The following is a 22,818-nucleotide window of genomic DNA, read 5'->3' on the forward strand; positions in this document are numbered from 1 at the left end:
CTGCTGCCTCTCAGCACCAGGGACCCGGGTTTAGATTCTGGCCTTGGGTCACTGTCTGTGCGGAGTCTGCACATTCTTGCCATGTATGTGGGTTTCTTCCAGGGGCTCCAGTTTCCTCCCAAAGTTCAATGATTTGCTAGTGAGGTGGCCTGGCCAAGTTAAATGGTCTCATAGTGCCCACGGATGTGTAGGTTAGGTGAATTAGTGGGGTAAATGCGTGCGGTTACAGGAATAGGGTGTTGGGTGGGCCTGGGTAAAATGAAGAGTCAGTGGAAAGTGGAAGACAAGGTGGCTGCAACACAGGTCAGACATGGGGATCAGAGTATTATTTCAACAAATTGGAGAGGTTATTGTAAATACAGAGGAGGATTGTGAAAAAGTTGCAGGAAGACATTTACAGACTCAAGGAACAGGCATGGAATTGGAAAATTAATTTCAATATAGATAAGGGAGGGGTAATACACTCTGGTAGAAAGAACAAGGTGGCCACTCGTTGTAAAGGGGTAGAACAACACAGGGATCTGGGGGTACAGGTACAAAAATCAATTAAAAAAGTAGCAATGCTGACTCAAAAAAAGAGTAATGATGTGGAGATGCCCACGTTGGACTGGGGTAAACGCAGCACGAGTTTTAACAACACCAGGGTAAAGTCCAACAGGTTTATTTGGTAGCAAATATTTGGTGGCAAAAAATGGTATTTGCTACCAAATAAACCTGTTGGACTTTAACCTGGTGTTGTTAAAACTCTTACTGTGTCAAAAAAGAGAAAAGCACTGAAGCCCATTTCTAGAGATATAGAATTAAAAATCAGGTAGGTTATTTTAAACTTGTATAAAACTTTGGTTAGGCTATACTTGGAGCAAAGTTCTGGGCACAATGTTAGAAATAAAAGAATAAAGAATAAAAAAATAAAAGGAGAAAGTGCAAAGGAAATGACTAGGGTGATGCCAGGATTAAGAGGTTACACAGTCAGGAAAGACTGAGAAGGGGCTCTTTTCTCTTGAAAAGAGAACACGGCAGGATGACTTAACAGAGGTTTTCAAGATTATGAAAGGGCGGATGCGAGAAGATATTTTCACTTGTGGGTAAAGACCAGAATCAGGAGTCACAAGGCAGACAGGAATAAAGCCAATCAGAAATTTAGGAAAAACATCTTTACCTAGAGGAGAGTGGAACGCACTAGCACATGGGGCAGGAGAGTCAGGAGAAGCTGGATGAGCACAGCAGGGGGAAAAGAATAGGAGGATATGTTGATGAGATTAGACAAAGGAGGTTTGCATGGAGCATAAATACTTTTTGGGCTGAGTGGCCTGTTTCTGCGCTGTAAATACTTTGTGAAGTGCATACAAAAGGATTTCAATCTCAGCATCAGTACCGGCAAACCATCAAGAGTGGACTGGGAATTTGGGAGAAGTCCTCATACATCACGGCCCTGATTTTACCAGCACAGCCACCCGGGCCTCGTAAGATTGCACCCGAGGTCAACGGGGAATGCCGTCCTGTGAGCCTCACCTGCCCCAATTTTGGGGCGGCCTTGCCGGTAAAAATCAGGGCCCACATCTCTCAACCTTCCAGGCAAATATCACAGTAAATTTCAAAATATATTTTTTAAAAATACACAGCATAATTATTCCACCAAATTTGTTATTTATATAGCAGAATATTGAACTGTAACAACATCATCATTGAGCTATCAGTTACAATTATACAATGCATCAACCACTTTATGAAGTGAAGCGATTAGTTGGTAGGCAGAAACATAGAAAATAGGTGCAGGAGTCGGCCATTCGGCCCTTCAAACCTGTACCGTCATTCAATACGATCATGGTTGATCGCTCACTTTCAGTCTCCCACTCCCGCTTTTACAGTTACAATTACAATTGATACGCATTTGCAGAATTGCACACCAAGGGTGTCATGCAACTTTACTGTAGCGAGTGATTACTTACCATTGTCACCCCCTCCAAAAGACCATGCTGTTCTTCCATCCTTAGATAATGCAATTGTATGCGAACTTCCACAAGAAACCTCTCCTACATTGCTAATATCCTTTACCAAAGTTGGGATGTTACGGCTATTGCTATCACCATGACCTATTGAACACAAAATGGAACAATTAATAAGGCTGCGTGTGTTAATTCATTCCATCAGATTCGTTATTCTAAATGAAATGGGAGCAAAATGTACCATTTCCAAATTCTAGTATAAAGCTGAAGTTAAAACAAGTGCACATTCCAAATGGGACATTGCTGACATGTTCATGTGTTCTACAAGATTTAAAATCATTTGGGATAGTGCTCAGTAAAATGAAACTAATTACACGCACAACTCTTAGTTGGTGGGAAACAGCTTCTTTCCCATCTACCTCAGTGACCGAGTTTATTCAATCCCCAAAACATACTGGCAGATATGACCCATACATACTCCATTTTGAAAGGACATTTATGCTCCAACTGGAACGGGAGAAATGTAAAATTCTCTAGAACTCAGACTCACTCAACACAAGCCTTCCAACCTACCGCCCCAAACACTTACACATAAGCAAAAAGCTGGCAAACACAAGACTGTGAAAATAAGCTAACACAAGCTGCACACTTGGCTACAAGCAAGGAACACAGTTTTCTTGGACAGGAACTATATTGTCCCCACCCCAACCCACTTTCCTCAGAACAGAGGGGATAGATTTCAAGTACAAAAGTAGAAGAGAATGCTCGCAATCACAGGAGACTTTGGCTGCCTCAAAGGGGCATAGGATAGCAGCAAAACAAGGAAGACCAAAGGCTCTACAGGTTTGAGAGCATGCAAATGCTGCAACAAGTTACTGAAGCAAATTGCAGTTTCATAAGCCACATCAAGCAAAGTGTCAAAAACAGTGTACTAAATGTTGAGTCAATGTCTTCCCTCAGTGTCACTCATTCTCACAAGATAACCATAGAAGTTTGCAAGTTACAAAGTCTCATTTTCATCTGGGGGCGGCACGGTGGCAGAGTGGTTAGCACTGCTGCCTCACAGCGCCAGGGACCCAAGTTCAATTCCGGCCTTGGGTGCCTGTCTGTGTGGAGATTGCATGTTCTCCTGTGTTTTTGTGGGCTTCCTCCGGGTGCTCTGGCCCACAGTCCAAAGATGTGCAGGTTAGGATGATTGGCCATGCTTAATTGCCCCTTGGTGTCAGGACGACTAGCAGAGCAAATACGTGGGGTTATGGGGATAGGGCCTGAGTGTTGTCATGCAGGCTCGATGGGCCAAATGGCCTCCTTCTGTAATGTATGATTCTATGAATTTCTTGATGAATGTTACCAAGACAGAGAGGAAGAATAAAACTGGATAACACCACAGAGAGCGCTAGCACAGACCTAATGGGCCAAATGACTCTCTTCTGTACCATCAAAACAACTATGACTCTACCAGAAAACGAGATTGGTTCCTTCTTAATTCATCTAGACAAAGATAGTGAAACAGAAAGTTGTTTCTTCTGGGAAAACGGTGTTCACAGATTCTCCATTCGGGGCCACGCTGTTCATGATAATTAAGTTTTGTGCGAAAGGGTCTCGGAGGAATATACATATATAAATCATTATTCAAATTTACTGATGACACCATGCTATGTGGGCTGACAACTAGGAAAAGATTGATTATCCACAGAGAACCTTGGATCAATTATATTGATAGACTGAGTTGTTACAGACAGATTTTACTATGGATTCAGGCAACAGCAATCTTAAAATGCAAGATGAAAGAGACTCCATAGGCAGGAACTGCAAACTAAAAAAGGTATTTGGAAGGATCATAAATCACAACAGGAAAATTATACCAACGCTGTGATTTTAGGGTGGACAGGGCATTTGTAATAGATTCCCAAGGAAGGTCATGGATTCAAATCCACTGACATATTTAAAAGTAAGCTGGATCAATATCTCTTGAAGATAATAGTGATATCACTGGAAGTAAGTCAAGGGAGAGCACTGTCTCAATTCTGATGAAAGGTTAACACAGTGTTGTGGTCCCCACAGAGACCAGTAACTTAAAAATATGAATTCCTGACCAACTGAAAAGGATCACAGGACAAGATTTCAAGTAATAAACAAGCTAAAAGCAAAATTGACCAACAATTTTGTAGGCAATTTACACAGAAAGGTTTCCCCATTTAATTGTTAAGGTTGACAATCTCCCTCAGCTATGCTTTGCTGTCCCTCAAGTGGACATTTCATTCTCCAACAATCCGTCCAAAGCTATTCTCAGCTTTCGAGAGTCTGCTTCCTTTTTCCGTCTCCAGCCACGTAAATGCCAGGACTGACTTTGCCACTAAGCATTCACTTGGAAATTCCCCCTCTTTAGCAAATGCTAAGCAAATCTTCCAGCCTTACTCAAAATCTCCATGAACTTGGCCTCTTCAACCTGAGCATCAATTCCCACCTGCATGCTCAGCGGTGTACAACAGAGACTGGCCGACTCCATCTCTCTGCACTTTCAGATTCTTGCAGACTGCTCCGAGAGGTTCAGGGATATCTCAAGGAAAATCCCTGTAACCCGACAACAACAATGGCTTGCTATAAACACCTCATATCTCAAGGCTCATCTCCATGGCAGCGTGAATCACACGAGTCCTATATCATGGTATAAATGCTCATTAGCTATTCCATCTTGTATTGTACAAGATTACAAAATCTAACGTTTCTAACACTCCTGAAACTTGCAGATTAACAGTCTACCCTGAGTCACGCCCTTACAACTGTCCACAGGAGTGAACATTTTACACCCTCTTGCCAGTAAATTAATCTGGGCCTAATATAGAAATGATGTGGAGATGCCGGCGTTGGACTGGGGTAAACACAGTAAGAGTTTTAACAACACCAGGTTAAAGTCCAACAGGTTTATTTGGTAGCAAATGCCATTAGCGTAATTTTGATGAGTGTCGATTAACAGAGACCACCTTGCAGTTCACAAACGGGCAGCATGGTGGCACAGTGGCTAGCACTGCTGCCTCACAGCGCCAGGGACCCGGGTTTGATTCTTGGCTTGGATCACTGTCTGTCTGTGTGGAGTCTGCACATTCTCCTCGTGTCTGCATGCCTCTAGGTGCTCCGGTTTCCTACCACAGTCTTAAGACGTGCAGCTTAGGTGGATTGGCCATGCCAAATGCCCCCTCAGTGTACCCGAACAGCTGCCGGAGTGGCAAATTGGGGATTTTCACAGTAACTTCATTGCAGTGTTAATGTAAGCCTGCTTGTGACTAATAAATAACTTTAAATACACCAATTTTTAAAATGGTATCATGGAAATGTGTAATAGGGTGCTAACAAAGAAAATGCATGCTTCTTGAGGTTATAATTAAACATACAAAAGCAAAGATCATCTAGAATTTTGGTTAGACCTTAGCTGGAGCACTGTGGACGACTCTGGTCACCACACTGCAGGAAAGGTCTAAAGGGATTAGCAACGGTATGGTGGAGGTTCATCAGTAAATTAGGAGCCAAAAGGGACTTCAAGTGTTTGGAAAAGTTAGTCCTGTTTCTCCGAGGCCAAAGAAGAACATGAGGTAGGAGCAGGAGAAGATCATATGGCCCATTGAACATGCTCCACCCTTCAATATCACGACTGATCTTGGGTTTCAGCTCCGCTTTCCCACCCACTCCCCTCGATTCCCTGAAACCAAATGGAAGTTTAAGCCAGTGAGAGGTTTTGATGAACGTGAAGAAAACCTGGGTGAGAGGGTCAATAACGAAGGGTCACAGATTCAAAATTATTGGCAAAAGATCTAGGAGAGAGAAAGAGAAATGCTTTCATTCACAGTTGTCAGGATCTGGATCACTCTACCTGATAACGGTGGTGGAAGCCGATTTTATAAATAATTTCTAAAGGAAATGGAATAGATATTGAGGACGAGGAACTTGTAGGGTTACAGACAAAAAAAAGCGCAGATATAGGACTGAGTCTGACTGCTCTTCCAAAGTGCTGGCACGGATACAATGGACAAAATGGCTGCAAGTTTCTCTGATTCCATATTAGGGCCTTCCATTATTACTGCTCAATTACTCTACATTTGCTGAAATCAGCCGATATATTTGCTCAGCCATCTATTTTAAGGTCCATATTGAACACTCAGCAGTCTTTAGTTTCTGTTCCTCAACTCGAACCAACTGGATTTGGTTTTGGAATCCTTGAGTGCATAGTCTCTCTGCAGAATTGTATTACCCATATTACAGTCCTCCAAATCTAACCTATTGTGAATCCTCAGTCCTTTCACCTCACTTGCTTTTAATTGTCAAAGTCCCAAAGCTCTGGATTTCCTTCCCTTCATCTTGCCAGCTCTTCTCTACTTTCGTCTTTGAAGACATTACAACTCTTCGACCAAACTTTTAGTCACCATCTCCTTTTGTTCATCGTCAATGTCAGCCCGATTATGCTTCCATATAGTGCCTTAAAGATCATAGAAATCATAGAAATCATAGAAACCCTACAGTGCAGAAGGAGGCCATTCGGCCCATCGAGTCTGCACCGACCACAATCCCACCCAGGCCCTACCCCCCACATATTTTACCCGCTAATCCCTCTAACCTACGCATCCCAGGACTCTAAGGGGCAATTTTTTTAACCTGGCCAATCAACCTAACCCACACATCTTTGGACTGTGGGAGGAAACCGGAGCACCCGGAGGAAACCCACGCAGACACGATGCAAGCTATTGTTGCCATGTAGCCTCACATGTTCTGCTGATGACTCCTCACTTGCAGATTCCAAAATTAGCGCAACTGCAGGGTGCAGTCTTCAGGCCAACATTAAATTCTTCTACAGTTTCCCCTAACTAATCAATACCGGCACACCACTTATTTTTTCTTGCCCCTTCTGAATACATTGTGGCCAGAAATATTTAGCTCTTATTCCTGCCCATCTTTTAAGCCAGGTCTCAATCATTGCTGGCATATCATAGACATATAGGTTGCCACATGGAGGTATTTGTTACACTTCACATAAAAACACATGCATTCCAACAACATGCTAACCTGCTTTGTTTCTTCTCTCCATCTAGCTCCTGCACTCTTTAATCTTTTGCTCTTTGCCCCTTGAAGTTTTCAATACATCTTTAATTCCCTCTCCTCTACTGCTAAGACCCAATACCCCTCCCGCTACTAAATTAGTTGAAACTTTCTCTTGTTTATTTGCCGTGTATCAGGTTCAGAAAGTTGCAGGGCACACCAGTTGAAACATAGAAACATAGAACATAGAAAAACTACAGCACAAACAGGCCCTTCAGCCCACAAGTTGTGCCGAACACATCCCTACCTTCTAGACCTACCTATAACCCTCCATCCTATTACGCTCCATGTACTCATCCAGGAGTCTCTTAAAAGACCCTATTGAGTTCGCCTCCACCTACACTGACGGCAGCCAATTCCACTCGCCCACCACCCTCTGTGAAAAACTTACCCCCAACATCTCCCCTGTACCTACCCCCCAGCACCCTAAACCTGTGTCCTCTCGTAGCAGACATTTCCACCCTGGGAAAAAGCCTCAGAGTCCACCCGATCTATGCCTCTCAACATCTTATACACCTCTATTAGGTTTCGTCTCTCCAAGGAGAAAAGACCGAGCTCCCTCAGCCTATCCTCATAAGGCATGCCACTCAATCCGGCAACATCCTTGTAAATCTCCTCTGCACCCTTTCAATCTTTTCCACATCCTTCCTACAGTGAGGCGACCAGAACGGAGCACAGTACTCCAAGTGGGTCTGACGAGGGTCTTGTATAGCTGCATCATTATCCCCGGACTCCTAAACTCAATCCCTTGAATTTAGGCTTGAGAGGCTTGAAGGGAGCCTCTCAAACTTTACTGGTATTAGCATGTGCTTTTAAAAACTCATGTGAAAAGTCCTGATTAAAATGGAAAGTACTCTACCTTCCTCCTTTGGGTAGGGTTTCTAGGACACAGGCACAGGCATGCATTTGCTTTGAGCTTTCTAGATTTGACTATTTCCCAACCATGCTCAAAACTCATTTCCCTTTTGAGTCCCGAAGAACCTTCCTCATTGCTTTACAAACATGTAAACCTATAGAACAAATTAACTTTGCGGTCTGAAGACTGCACCATTGTTTTAAATACATCAAGTGCAGTTTTTTGCATTAAAATATGCGATCAATGCATGGAAGTGACGAGTCATCAGTAGAGCATGCGAGGCTACATTACAACAATACCTTACATTTTTATTGCCTCGATCAGACAACATTGATGATGAACCAAAGGAGGAGTGTTGGGCTGGGTTATGAAAAGCAGAGTGAAAGAGATAGATCTTAATTGACATTTTAATGAGTGGTGGGGAGCAGAGTTGGTAGAGGGATTAAAGAAAGAAAATGAAGAGTTTAAGCCTTGAAAATTTAAGACAAGGTCGCTAAAAGTGAAGCGAAAGATTAGGATACATTGGGTTGGGTTCAATTGGGTTGAACTACAATCCACTTGGAGAGCAGTCTGGCCTTGCATTCTACTCCAGGGTCGAAAAAGTTGGCCTTTAATTTCAGGAGCAAGAGGTAATTGTCTTGAGCAGATTGGGAATATTCTGTCTGAGCATGTAAAATAAATCAGAAAAATCCATGATTGGTGAAGGGAACACAGTTGCAAAATTGATCAACTACATAGGCACAACTAGGAGGGCCACTAGATTGATTCCAGAGATGAAGAAAGAGAGAGCAGTTTAGGCCTATACTCTCTAGAGTTAAGAAAAATGAGGGGACATCTAATTGACGTATATATGATAAAAAGATATTGCCAAAATAGATGTAGAGCAGATACTTCCTCTTGTGGGGCAACCTTGAACAAGAGGTCATAGTTTTAGAATAAGGGGTAGTAGATTTAAAGCAGAGTTGAGAAACTACTTCTCTCAAAGGGTTGTGAATCTGGAATTCATTACACCAGAGTGTGGTGGATGCCAGGATATTGAGTAAATTTGAGGAGATAAACAGATTTTTAATTATTAACAGGCTGAAGGATTATGGAGAACGGGCAGAAAAGTGGAGTTGAGGCCGAGATGAGATCAGCCATGATCATATTAAATGGCGAAGCAGGCTCAAGGGGCTAAATTGCCCACTCCTGCTCTGTCTTCTTATAGGCAGTGTCTTAAAGAAAAAACATTACACAAAGCATCATTTTAGTGCTGGTTTTCAACGGGAGGTAGGAGAGAAGAACGTAGGAACAAGATTGCTTCTATCAAAGTAACGTTGGATAGACAACAAGAACAATTTTTATTCATACATTGCGAGCATTATTCACGAGCCTGGGGTTTGTTTATACTCAATGAGTCATCACTCCTTCAGAGAGGCACAACACCCAGTTGCCTCAAATGGAAGATCACTAATGCTACTGCTTGAACTGCTCCCCCCTAAATATTGCACAAGAATCCATTAGCGTCATATGACCGAGTAACATAAAGCATTCAAAGCTTCTGAGGAAGGGAATTTATCATCTGACAAGTTCAGTTTCAGTCTACACACAATCTGAGGGCTCAGTGAGAGATCAACAGTAACCTCAAACAAGCATCGGAATCCATAGGCCTAAACGCGCTCTCTCTCTTCATCTCTGGAATCAATCTAGTGGCCCTCCTAGTTGTGCCTATGTAGTTGATCAATTTTGCAACTGTGTTCCCTTCACCAATCATGGATTTTTCTGATTTATTTTACATGCTCAGACAGAATATTCCCAATCTGCTCAAGACAATGACCTCTTGCTGCTGAAATTAAGGCCAACTTTTTCGACCCTGGAATAGAATGCAAGGCCAGACTGCTCTCCAAGTGGATTGTAGTTCAACCCAATTAGAACATAGAACAGTACAGCACAGAACAGGCCCTTCGGCCCACGATGTTGTGCCGAGCTTTATCTGAAACCAAGATCAAGCTATCCCACTCCCTATCATCCTGGTGTGCTCCATGTGCCTATCCAATAACCGCTTAAATGTTTCTAAAGTGTCTGACTCCACTATCACTGCAGGCAGTCCATTCCACACCCCAACCACTCTCTGCGTAAAGAACCTACCTCTGATATCCGTCCTGTATCTCCCACCACGAACCCTATAGTTATGCCCCCTTGTAATAGCTCCATCCACCCGAGGAAATAGTCTTTGAACGTTCACTCTATCTATCCCCTTCATCATTTTATACACCTCTATTAAGTCTCCCCTCAGCCTCCTCCGCTCCAGAGAGAACAGCCCTAGCTCCCTCAACCTTTCCTCATATGACCTACCCTCCAAACCAGGCAGCATCCTGGTAAATCTCCTCTGCACTCTCTCCAGCGCTTCCACATCCTTCTTATAGTGAGGTGACCAGAACTGCACACAATATTCCAAATGTGGTCTCACCAAGGTCCTGTACAGTTGCAGCATAACCCCACGGCTCTTAAACTCCAACCCCCTGTTAATAAAAGCTAACACACTATAGGCCTTCTTCACAGCTCTATCCACTTGACTGGCAACCTTTAGAGATCTGTGGATATGGACCCCAAGATCTCTCTGTTCCTCCACAGTCTTCAGAACCCTACCTTTGACCCTGTAATCCACATTTAAATTTGTCCTACCAAAATGAATCACCTCACATTTATCAGGGTTAAACTCCATTTGCCATTTTTCAGCCCAGCTTTGCATCCTATCTATGTCTCTTTGCAGCCTACAACAGCCCTCCACCTCATCCACTACTCCACCAATCTTGGTGTCATCAGCAAATTTACTGATCCACCCTTCAGCCCCCTCCTCTAAGTCATTAATAAAAATCACAAAGAGCAGAGGACCAAGCACTGATCCCTGCGGCACACCGCTAGCAACCTGCCTCCAATCCGAAAATTTTCCATCGACCACCACCCTCTGTCTTCGGTCAGACAGCCAGTTACCTATCCAATCGGCCAACTTTCCCTCTATCCCACACCTCCTCACTTTCATCATAAGCCGACCATGGGGGACCTTATCAAACGCCTCACTAAAATCCATGTATATGACATCAACTGCCCTACCTTCATCAACACACTTAGTTACCTCCTCAAAAAATTCTATCAAATTTGTGAGGCACGACTTGCCCTTCACGAATCCGTGCTGACTATCTCGGATTAATCCGCATCTTTCTAAATGGTCGTAAATCCCATCCCTAAGGACCCTTTCCATCAATTTACCAACCACCGAAGTGAGACTAACCGGTCTATAATTACCAGGGTCATTTCTATTCCCTTTCTTAAACAGAGGAACAACATTCGCCATTCTCCAGTCCTCTGGCACCATCCCCGTGGACAGCGAGGACCCAAAGATCAACGCCAAAGGCTCTGCAATCTCATCCCTTGCCTCCCACAGAATCCTAGGATACATTTCATCAGGCCCAGGGGACTTATCGACCTTCAGTTTATTCAAAACTGCCAAGACATCCTCCCTCCGAACATCTATTTCCTCCAGCCTATTAGCCTGTAACACCTTCTCTTCCTCAAAAACATGGCCCCTCTCCTTGGTGAACACTGAAGAAAAGTATTCATTCATCACCTCGCCTATCTCTACTGACTCCATACACAAGTTCCCACTACTGTCCTTGACCGGCCCTAACCTCACCCTGGTCATTCTTTTATTCCTCACATAAGAGTAAAAAGCCAATCCAATCCAATGTATCCTAATCTTTCGCTTCACTTTTACGACCAATGGATGACATATGAGCGGCATGGTGGCACACTGGTTAACATTGCTCACAGTGCCAGGGACCCGGATTAGATTCCCAGCTTGGGTCACTGCCTGCGCGGAGTCTGCACGTTCTCCCCATGTCTGCATTGGGTTTCCTCCGGTATCCTCCCATAGTCTGAAAGACGTGCTGGTTAGGTGCATTGGCCATGCTAAATTCTCCCTCAGTGTACCCGAACAGGTGCCAGCGTGTGTTGATTAGGGGATTTTCACAGTAACTTCATCGCAGTGTTAATGTAAGCCTACTTGTGCTTAATAAATAAATATCATGGCCTGTTATGACAGAAGGAAAAAATTCCTTTGTAAAACTACTTAACGAGAAAACTGGAACTAGTAAATGGATAGAGTACTGGAGGAAATGTGTATTCAGCTGTTACTGGAGATATTTTCCAAGGCGACTGTATAATTTTGATAATTGCCACAGTAAAATAATAGACTGAAATACATAAGATTGGACAGGTGAAAAAATCCATGCAGTTACTGTGGAAATGTAAAAGTTCAGCTACTCCTTTGTTGGGATCACAGACTATTCATCAATACAACACTGCAAGAATTAGCTAATAAAATAAAATAAATAAAGCCGGAAGAAGCTGCAAGTCCGGAAGGATAAACAGGCTAAAGATGTGCATTTAAAATGAAAAACGAACCATACAATAGATTCTTCTCGATAAAGTGCTATTGGTTCAGGCAATAATTCACTGGTTCAAGTAAATCATTGGTAACATCACCCAGTGTGTTCAACAATACCACACAAGCTACAAGCATGGCATGACATTAGAGGGGGAAAAAACAGAGGCCTTGCAAATAACAATCCATATTCGGATTTCCTCCCTTTCCACAAAAGGCATTCCCGAAAAAACATCAAATCTGCCTGGTGGAAAATAAATCCTTAAGCTGCTCATTACGATTACTGGATATTTCTGTAACCAGAGGATCTCCAGGGAGTTGCCTGTTTGCAATGTGTCTCCATTCTTATTAATGATGGTGAAAGGGAGAATATAGGAGTACTGGAGAAGGATATGGAACGAGTGTATTTAACTGCAGAAAAGGAGTGCTTCTGGAAAAACAGCAGAATTTCAGATCGATGTCACCCAGCCCTTGCATTAATTCGAGGCTGAGAGAAAGTTGAAGCAAAGACCCCGACCACAAATTTCAGTCTTCCGCAGTTATGCAAATCGGACGGGGTGGGAGGGGCAGGCTGGTGGCTGCAGAGCAGTTAGTCCAATATCATCTAGGGGGAAAGCTTTTAAGGAAGTGAGTATTTAAAGATGATTATGTGCACCAATCAGCTCAAAGTGCTTGAATTTGGAATTACTGGAAAAACATCACCACTTCCAGTTCAAGGGCACATCAGGCCACAAACTTAAGTGACTTTAATCATTACATAGAAACTAGAAGCAGGAGTGGGTCATTCCGCCCTTCGAGTTTGCTCCGCCATTCATTTTGATCATCAAATTCAATCTCCTGATCTCCCCTTCCTCCCATATCCCTTGATCCCTTTAGCCCAAAGAGCTATATCTAATTTATTCTTGAAATCAGACAATGTTTTGGCCTCAACTACTTTCTGTGGCAGTGAATTCCACACATTCATCACCCTCTGGGTGAAGAAATTTCTCCTCACCTCAGTCCTAAAAGGTTTACCCCTTGTCACTGATTATTCAGTGTTTCTACTGCTCAGACATCTGCATGCAACAAATTCTTTGCTCCTCAACGAGGGACACAAACCCATTTACGCTACAAGGTTTAATCATGCAAACTTGGAACAGGAGTCGGCCATTTGGCCTCTCGAGCCTACTTTGCCATTCAATACGACCATGGCTAATCTGATTGTGGCCTCAATCCCACATTCCGCACACCCTCAACATCCTTTCACTCCCTCGTTAGTCAAGAATCCAGCTCCCCCTGCCTTAAACATATTTAATGACCCTGCCTCCACCCCTTTTCACAAACAGACAACTCAGACAAAAAAAAATACAATCTTCTAATCTGTGTCTCAAATGGAGGACTCATTTTTAAAACGTTCTTTCAGCACCCACTCTGTCAAGTCCCCTCAGTATTCGTACCTTTCAATAAGATCACTCCTCATTCTTCTAAACTCCAATAGATATAGGATCAAACCGTCTTACTCTTAACCTTGTCATTCTAGAAATTGGTTGAACGAACCTCAGAACATAAGAACGTAAGAACTAGGAGCAGGAGTAGGCCATCTGGCCCCTCGAGCCTGCTCCGCCATGCAATAAGATCATGGCTGATCTTTTTGTGGACTCAGCTCCACTTACCCGCCCGCTCACCATAACCCTTAATTCCTTTACTGTTCAAAAATGTATCTATCCTTGCCTTAAAAACATTCAATGAGGTAGCCTCAACTGCTTCACTGGGCAGGGAATTCCACAGATTCACAACCCTTTGTGTGAAGAAGTTCCTCCTCAACTCAGTCCTAAATCTGCTCCCCCTTATTTCGAGGTGATGCCCCCTAGTTCTAGTTTCATCTGTTGGTGGAAACAGCTTCCCTGCTTCAATCTTATCTATTCCCTTCATAATTTTATATGTTTCTATAAAATTTCCCCTCATTCTTCTGAATTCCGATGAGTATAGCCCCAGTGTACTCAGTCTCTCCTGTTTCTAATGCAATTATGTCCTTTCTTAAATAAGCAAACCAAAACTGTACACCGTACCCAGATGTGGTCTCACCAATGTGTACAACCATAGCAAAGCGTTTGTACTTTTTAGGTTCCACAATTTTCAACAACTTCGACAGATGCACCACAGCACTTTTATTCATAAACAAGCAAATCATTTTATTCATAAACAAATCTAAACTTTGTCTGGATAATTTCTTCAACCTCATCAGCCAACCTTCTCTTTCACAGCTGGTGTACACACAAAAAATAATTTAATCACTCAAATTGCACAATACTGAAAAAATCTAAATACACTGTCCCTGTGGCATTATGATACCCAGTGCGTGGAAAGAAAGCATTCTTTCTGGTTGCGTCACAGCTTGTTATGGCTCCTGCTCTGCCCAAGACCGCGAGGAACTACAAGGGTCGTGAATGAAGCTCAATCCATCACGCAAACCAGCCTCCCATTCATTAACCCTGTCTACGCTTCCCGCTGCCTCGGCAAAGCAGCCAGCATAAACAAGGACCCCGCGCACTCCGGACATACTCTCTTCCACCTTCTTCCGTTGGGAAAAAGATATAAAAGTCTGAGGTCACGCAACCAACCGACCCAAGAACAGCTTCTTCCCTGCTGCCATCAGACTTTTGAATGGACCTACATCACGTTAAGTTGATCTTTCTCTACACCCTAGCTATGACTGTAACACTACATTCTGCACACTCTCATTTCCTTCCCTGTGTGCGGTACGCTTTGTATAGCATGCAAGAAACAATACTTTTCACTGTATACTAAAACATGTGACAATAATAAATCAAATTTCCCTTGCAATAACCAACAACATTCCATTTGCCTTTCTAATCACTTGTACCTACGTACCAACTTTGTGATTCACATACCCAGGACATTATTCCTTTCAGTGAAACACTGGAGGAAGGTTAAGGTACAAGCAATCTAAAACATTCAGCAACAGTGCCTTCTACGCTCAGGGTTTGGTTTACTTGCTCAGTTGATTAATTATTATGCTTGCTCCTTCACTATGCAAATACAAACAGATTTTCTTGGTTCAACTGGAGACTGTTCTGTCTCACACAGTGCTGCCCAACCTTCGCATACATTAGTTATGTGATGCCAAGCAAATTCAATAATCTCTCTTACCTAACCTCCCAAAGTCTCCTTCACCCCAGGTGTACAATTCGCCATCTTCTGTCACGGCTGCACTGTGTCTATAGCCAGCAGAGACGCACACAACAGCCTTTGTAAAGAACATGTAGAAACTGGGGTTATCACAAGCAATCACAGAGCACAAGTAGTTCATTTTGATTCATAATTATACTGACAATTATCGCCACTACATGGGGGGGGGGGGGGGGAATGACCATTCAACCGAGTTTTCACTTCCAAAATATAACACAACAAAAGGACGAGAGTTTTCCTATCGAGTAAGCAAGCAGAGAGTTGAATCATTGAACACTTACTTTCCCTTGCAAAGGCCCCTGGATAAGTTTGGGATATTTCTGTGTTGAACTGTTTCCGTGCCCAAGTTTTCCATAGTCACCATCACCCCAGCTGAAGACTTCTCCCTCAGTGGTGAACGCGAGAGTATGTCCATCGGAACCTTTTGACGAGGAGATTTTTTTGATAGCGCGATGTGGTTCAAAAGTTAACTTTTTCAGGGTGGATTGGTTATTTGAATCACCGAGGCCGAGCCGTCCATAGCTTCCCTTGCCACAGGCTCTTACTGACCCATCAGATGAAATGACAAAGGTGCAATACTGTCCGGCTTCAATCTAAAGGGGGCGGGAAAGGAAAGGGCAATCCACAAAACGTGGAGATGATCACAATGTACACGTTGAAGATACAACACTTCGATTATTACACGCAGTGGTTTCTATCAAATAAAATAGCACTTCCCAATAGTAAGAAATCAAATCACAAACATGTCAGTGGCACAGTGGTTAAGACTGCTGCCTCACAGCGCCAGGGACCTGGGTTTGAATCCCGGCTCGGGTCACTGTCTGTGCGGAGTCTGCACATTCTCCCCGCGTCTGCGTGGGTTTCCTCCCACGGTCTGAGAGACGTGCTGGTTAGGGTGCACTGACCGTGCTAAATTCTCCCTGGGTGTACCCGAACAGGCGCCGGAGTGTGGCGACTAGGGGATTTTCACCGTCTGTAGGCAGACTTGTGACAATAATAAAATAAACTTTAAACTTTGTCATTTATCCAGAATGTAAGTTAACCAATCATAAATCATCAGGCACCAAATTACTCTTATGCTAATATTTGTGACATAGACAAACACCTAATTCTCTGGTAAACGCAAGACAGAAAAGAGTGTTCTTTTCAGGGGTCTGGAAAGGGTGAGGTTCAAATAATGAACTGTTTCTATTCCTCGCTTTAAAGTGGTTTGGGAACAGCGGAAACCTTCAAAAACGCAAGTCTTTTGTTTCAATCCTGTTCTGAGGTCCTGCGCGTCCGAGGTGTTCTTTTATCCCTTGGCTTGATAGTGTAATGAGTGTTAACTATATAACAAGTGTTAACCACAAAACCAAAGGTTATGGATTTTAATCATTTGCTGCGAATGTTGCAATAGTCAGCATGATATAAGAATGCCTCTCCTCTACTATTAAGTGGATTTGCTGAGGCTCTAAGTAGGATTGCTACAAATCCGCTTAAATAGCAGCTCCCTTGCTGGGCCCCGTGCACCACCGAAGACAACACAGATTGGTCTTTGTATTTCATGTATTTGAAGATTACTGATTATCTCAATTTGCTTTGAGCTTTTAGTTCTCCTTTTCCATTGTCCCTCATCAGTCAACTTAAATCAATGATCCAGAATGATTTGCGTCACAATTCCTTTCAGCTACTTCCACCTGTCTGAATATCTCTCAATTTGATCACCGAAGAGTTGGCTATTTTTTATAATCACCATTTACATTCCCTTTGTCAACGCCGGTCATAGAATACTACAGTGCAGAAGGAGGCCAATCTAGTCCTCACTTGCCACAATCCCACCCAGGCCCGATCCCCACAAACTCGTGCATTATTTACCCTAGATAGTCCCCCTGACAATAAAGGGCAATTTAGCACGGCCAATCCACCTAACCCACACATCTTTGGACTGAGGGGGGAAACCGGAGCACCCGGAGGAAACCCACGCAGACACGGGGGAGAACGTGCGAAATCCGCACAGTCACCCGAGGCCGGAATTGATCCTTGGTCCCTGGTGCTGTGAAGCAGCAGTGCTAACCATTGTGCCACTGAGCCGCCCACAATGAAGAATCTTCCCCTGAAACATTACCAGAGTGTAATAGCAGTATTGCCACAAAACAATTTGAATTAAATACTTAAACTCAAACTTACAAAGCATCAATGCGTTGAGAAACATTCTTATATATTTGTTCATACTGCTCCGCTAGACAATATTCTAACCACTAAATCTTCTGAAGTATGGCTGAAGTCCACTAATCCCAGTAGCAGAAACAGGAGCTAGATCTATTGCCAGCTGCCACAGTTTGACAAAGAACACCTATTATAAAAATATTTGTAAGTTGGGAAAGCAGAGTGGAAAATGTATAAATACCCTACTTACAGTCTGAGCATCAGCAAAACTTGAAGCTAATTTTGGCTGCAGAATTTTTTCCTGTGTTCCCTCCACCAGCTGATGGCTGCTGTTGCTGCCCCACACGTACACTTCACATGTTTCGGACACCACAGGGGCATCGCCACTCTGCAAACTGTCAGGACTCGCACACGTCCTGGAGTAGTCTGAAGCCATTCGACAAACCTATGGACCGAAAAGGGAAGTCATCAATTTCAAGATTTACAGCTCCAAAATTACCAGCAGCAAATAAATACATGTCTAACTCCGATATTAAAAACACTTTCCACGCTTACTCTAAACCGTCAAGAGCAACTCATAAACAGACGAAAGTAATCATAGAATCCCTACAGTGTAGAAAGAGGCCATTCTGCCCAAAGAGCCTGCACTGAGAAGAATCCCACCCAGGCCCTATCCCCGAAACCTCAAGTATTTACTTTACTAATCCTGCTAACACTAAGGAGCAATTTAGCTTGGCAAATCCACCTAACCCGCACATTTATGAGTGTGGGAGGAAACCGGAGCACCCAGAGGAAACCCACGCAGACACTGGGAGAACATGGTTGATAGGGTTGTTAAGAAGGCGTACGGTGTGTTAGCTTTTATTGGTAGAGGGATTGAGTTTCGGAGCCAGGAGGTCATGCTGCAACTGTACAAAATTCTGGTGCGGCCGCATTTGGAGTATTGCGTACAGTTCTGGTCGCCGTATTATAGGAAAGATGTGGAAGTGTTGGAAAGGGTGCAGAGGAGATTTACCAGGATGTTGCCTGGTATGGTGGGAAAATCGTATGAGGAAAGACTGAGGGGCTTGAGGTTGTTTTCGTTAGAGAGAAGGTTAAGAGGTGACTTAATAGAGGCATACAAGATGATCAGAGGATTAGATAGGGTGGATAGTGAGAGCCTTTTTCCTCGGATGGTGATAGCTAGCACGAGGGGACATAGTTTTAAATTGAGGGGTGAGAGATATAGGACAGATGTTAGAGGTAGGTTCTTTACTCAGAGAGTAGCAAGGGCGTGGAATGCCCTGCCTGCAGCAGTAGTGGACTCGTCAACATTAAGAGCATTCAAATGGTTATTGGATAAACATATGGATGATATTGGAATAGTGTAGATTAGAGGGGCTTTAGATTGGTTTCACAGGTCGGCGCAACATCGAGGGCCGAAGGGCCTGTACTGCGCTGTAATGTTCTATGTTCTAACGTCAGACTCCACCCAGTCACCCATGGCCGGAATTGAACCCGGGTCCCCGGCGCTGCGAGGTTTCAGTGCTGACCACAGTGTCACCGTGCTGCTCGTGGGCAACAAATGCTAACCTTGCCAGTCATGTCCATATCCCATGAAGGGATTTTTGAAAAATACTTCTTGCATCTTAGTTTCAAACCAGAATGCCTGCACAACTTCAAATGGGCGGCATGATGGCACAGTGGTTAGCACTGCTGCCTCACAGCACCAGGGACCCGGCTTTGGTCACTGTCTGAGCAGAGTCTGCATGTTCTCCCCGTGCCTGCGTGGGTTTCCTCCCACAGTCTGAAAGACGAGCTGGTTAGGTGCACTGCTAAATTCTCCCTCAGTGTACCCAAAGCAGAGTGTGGCGACTCGGGGATTTTCATAGTAATTTCATTGCAGTGTTAATGCAAGCCTACTTGTGACACTAATAAACAAACTTAAATGCAATTCAAATGGATGCACATCGAGGATGTGGGCAAGTGCTTTATATAATGCAAGCTTCTTTCTAATCAATGAGTTCTATACTCAGTAGACATTGTTTAATAAAGTTATTTTCAAAAATACTAAGAAAATTCTAGAACAATATATCCTGCATCTTACGCACCTCTTCAAAGAGGCAGAGGGCTGCCTCATATAATGAGCACAGACCATCCGGCGTCCTAGTGGGTTCTCGCCATTGACTCCTATCACCCGATGAACCCTGTGAGAATCAAAGTTTTCACAGTTAATTAAAAACAGCAAATGAAAGTTATCATTAGTGCCTGAACAACAAATTAGAAGTGGCCAGAAGAGATCAATGCACTCAGACACAAGTGAAACAGCAACAAAACACATATCCTTAAACACATTCACACTAATTAACAGTGCCATTCATGGAAAGGGCCACGCAAAGATGTTTTATAGGAAGGAGAGCAGCATAAACAATATGAGGAAGCCAGTATGAGGAATTTCAAATGAGAATCCCACAGTAAGAGTGCAAGCAAAAGTCAAATAGCCGTAGATAAGGTGATTTTTAACAGTTCAAATGAATAATTCCCTCCCCACCCCCCCCCCCTTATTGTTTGTTTAGGGGGGGGAGAGAGAGAGAGAGAGAGAGAGAGAGAGAGAGAGAGAGAGAGAACGTATTTTACACAGAGGGTGGTGGGGGCCTGGAATGCGCTGCCGGGCAAGGTGGTGGAGGCGGACACACTGGAAACGTTTAAGACTTATCTAGATAGCCACATGAATGGAGTGGGAATGGAGGGATACGAAAGAATGGTCTAGTTTGGACCAGGGAGCGGCGCGGGCTTGGAGGGCCGAAGGGCCTGTTCCTGTGCTGTATTGTTCTTTGTACCCACAGTGCCGTTTGGGAGGGAGTGCCAGGATTTTGACCCAGCAACAATGAAAGAACAGAGATATATTTCCAAGTCAGGATGGAGAGTGGCTTGGAGGGGAACTTCCAGGTGATTGCATTCCTAGGAATCTGCTGTTCTTGTCCTTCCAGATGGCAGTGGGCTGGGTTTGGAAGCTGCTGCCTAAGGAACTTTGGTGAATTCCTATAGAGCATCTTGTAGATGGTACACTGTCTGGGACATTATTTGTAAGGATGATTCTGTGAGCATGATTACAGCAAGCAGTTGCTTGACTAGGTTATGAGGCAGCTCTCCCAATTTTGACACAAGCAACCAGAAGTTGCTAAGGAGGACTTTGCAGGTTGTTTTGGTGTTGTCGCTTCCGGTGCCTAGGTCAATGCTGGGTAGCCCACCCGGTTTGATTCCTTTTTACTGACTTTGTAGCGGTTGAATACAACTGAGGGGCTTGTGAGGACATCTGAGAGTCAACCACATTGCTGTGGATTTGGAGTCACATGTAGGCTAGGTCAGGCCAGAGTGGCAGGTTTCCTAAAGAACATTAGTGAACCAGTTAGGTTTTTTTCAAAAACGACAATGGTCACCATTAAACTTTTAATTCCAGATGTTTTTTTTATATAGAGTTTAAATTCCACCATCTGCCGTGTTGGGATTCGAACCCCAAGAGCATTACCCTGGGTCTCTGGATTACTAGTCAAGTGACAATATCACTGTGCCACCAGCTCCCCCATGTAAGCCACAGTAATACAACTGGGCAGTCAACAAGCAAGTTCATCTGTTTGACATTTAAAAAACACGACTTTGGATTGTCCAAATAAATTTCACCTATAACAGATCACTATAAAAGTTAGTGCCAGATTAGTGAAGATAGCCAAGAGAACTTTATCAAGGAACCAAACACACAAAATAGTGCTTTAACAGTAGTATCTCACAGAGGAAAATGCTGTGCTAACAAATATCATGGAGGGAGTGAGATTGGTTAGGAGACATGGGATGGGGAAATTGTACCCAACATGTACCACAGTGGAGGGAGCTACCCTAAACATCAGGGAGGGGACTCTCTGATTGTTGCCAACTAAACTGCACTAACAGGTATAATCCACCATCCAAATCTCCATGCTCTCAATCCTTATACCACAGGATCTCTCTAGATACGCACGGGAAATATCTCTCGGGTCGGTTTGCATGCCACGAACAACTATCTGCATTTTTAAAAATAGGTTTCTAATTTGCTTCAAACACCTGCCTCGACTTAACCATAGAGTGGCAGAAACAAAACAGACCGATGCATACTTTCCACAGCCGTACATTCCCCAGAGAATGATGAACTGCACATGCAAAGGTGCATAAATGATTATACAAGTGACAGTGTGCACTTTGTGAAGATAGCGTGCAATAACCCTCCCCAAGGTTGTGTAGAAGAATGAACATTTCTCAGGAAGTCCCCAAGATGTTCACTCTTAATCACATTTCTCATTTCTTGGAAGGGTGAAAGGTTGATTGGCGTCTCCTGGCTGACCTACTTATTTGCTGCGGCCATGGCCAATGACTCCTCTACACAATTCCAGCACCTTAGAAGTGCACAGATAAAAAGGAGGGAGGTGGGCAAAATAGAAGGCTCTAAGCATATATCTGAAGAGCACAAAGTTCTAGGAATAAATTAACCCATTTCATCTACAGCACCCAGTTTTAGTTACTAAATGCATAGAATTATTACGGCACAGGCCACCAACCCCATGCCAGCTCTCTGACAAGCAATCCAGTCAGTCCCTCCCCCACTCCATCACCCACATAGCCCTGGAAGTGCCCATCCAATTTCCTTTTGTAATCACTGATCATCTCTGCTTTCATCCTCGGTGGCAGCAAGCTCCTAGTCATTACCACTTGCTGCATAAAACAATTCTGCCTCACATCACCACGGTATCTCTTCCCCAAAAGCCTTAGGTCTGTTCCCCAGTCCTTGTACCAGCAGCTAGAAGGAACAGCTTTTGTTGTCTACCTTACCCAAGCTTATCGTATTCTTCAATACCTCTTTGAAATCTTCCCTTGATCTTCTTGGGACAGGAGCAATCTAAACCTGTAGCTAAAATTCTTCATCCACAGAACCTACTCTGGTAAACCAACTCTGCACCCTAACATCCTTCCTGAAGTATAGTGACCAGGATTGGATACAGTACTATAAAAGTTCGGCATAAATTCCCTGCTTTTGTACTCAATAACTCACGAATGTCAAGATCCCGTATCCTTTGCTAACCATTCCCTCAAAATGTCCTTCAAAGATTGATGCACGTACATCCCCAAGTCCCTCTGCCCCTACATCTTCTTTGGAACCATGC

At 43.6% G+C, this 22,818-nt stretch overlaps 1 protein-coding gene across 1 annotated transcript in view; it reads right to left on the bottom strand.

Annotated features, from left to right (window-relative positions):
- Window positions 1-1,949: 1,949 nt before the first annotated feature.
- The window catches only part of LOC144490121 (putative E3 ubiquitin-protein ligase HERC1), a gene marked incomplete at its 3' end in the record, with an annotated part of 31,730 nt that continues 10,861 nt past the window's right edge, over window positions 1,950-22,818 (bottom strand). Inside the window, exons 2-6 of the mRNA XM_078207930.1 lie at window positions 19,738-19,833; window positions 17,898-18,092; window positions 15,784-16,095; window positions 15,464-15,560; window positions 1,950-2,093 (exon numbers count right to left, since the gene is read on the bottom strand). Coding sequence (XP_078064056.1) covers window positions 1,950-2,093; window positions 15,464-15,560; window positions 15,784-16,095; window positions 17,898-18,092; window positions 19,738-19,833 — 844 coding nt within the window. The remainder of the gene's footprint in view (window positions 2,094-15,463; window positions 15,561-15,783; window positions 16,096-17,897; window positions 18,093-19,737; window positions 19,834-22,818) is intronic.

Source organism: Mustelus asterias, unplaced genomic scaffold, assembly GCF_964213995.1.
Source record: "Mustelus asterias unplaced genomic scaffold, sMusAst1.hap1.1 HAP1_SCAFFOLD_2895, whole genome shotgun sequence".
Classification (NCBI taxonomy): domain Eukaryota; kingdom Metazoa; phylum Chordata; class Chondrichthyes; order Carcharhiniformes; family Triakidae; genus Mustelus; species Mustelus asterias.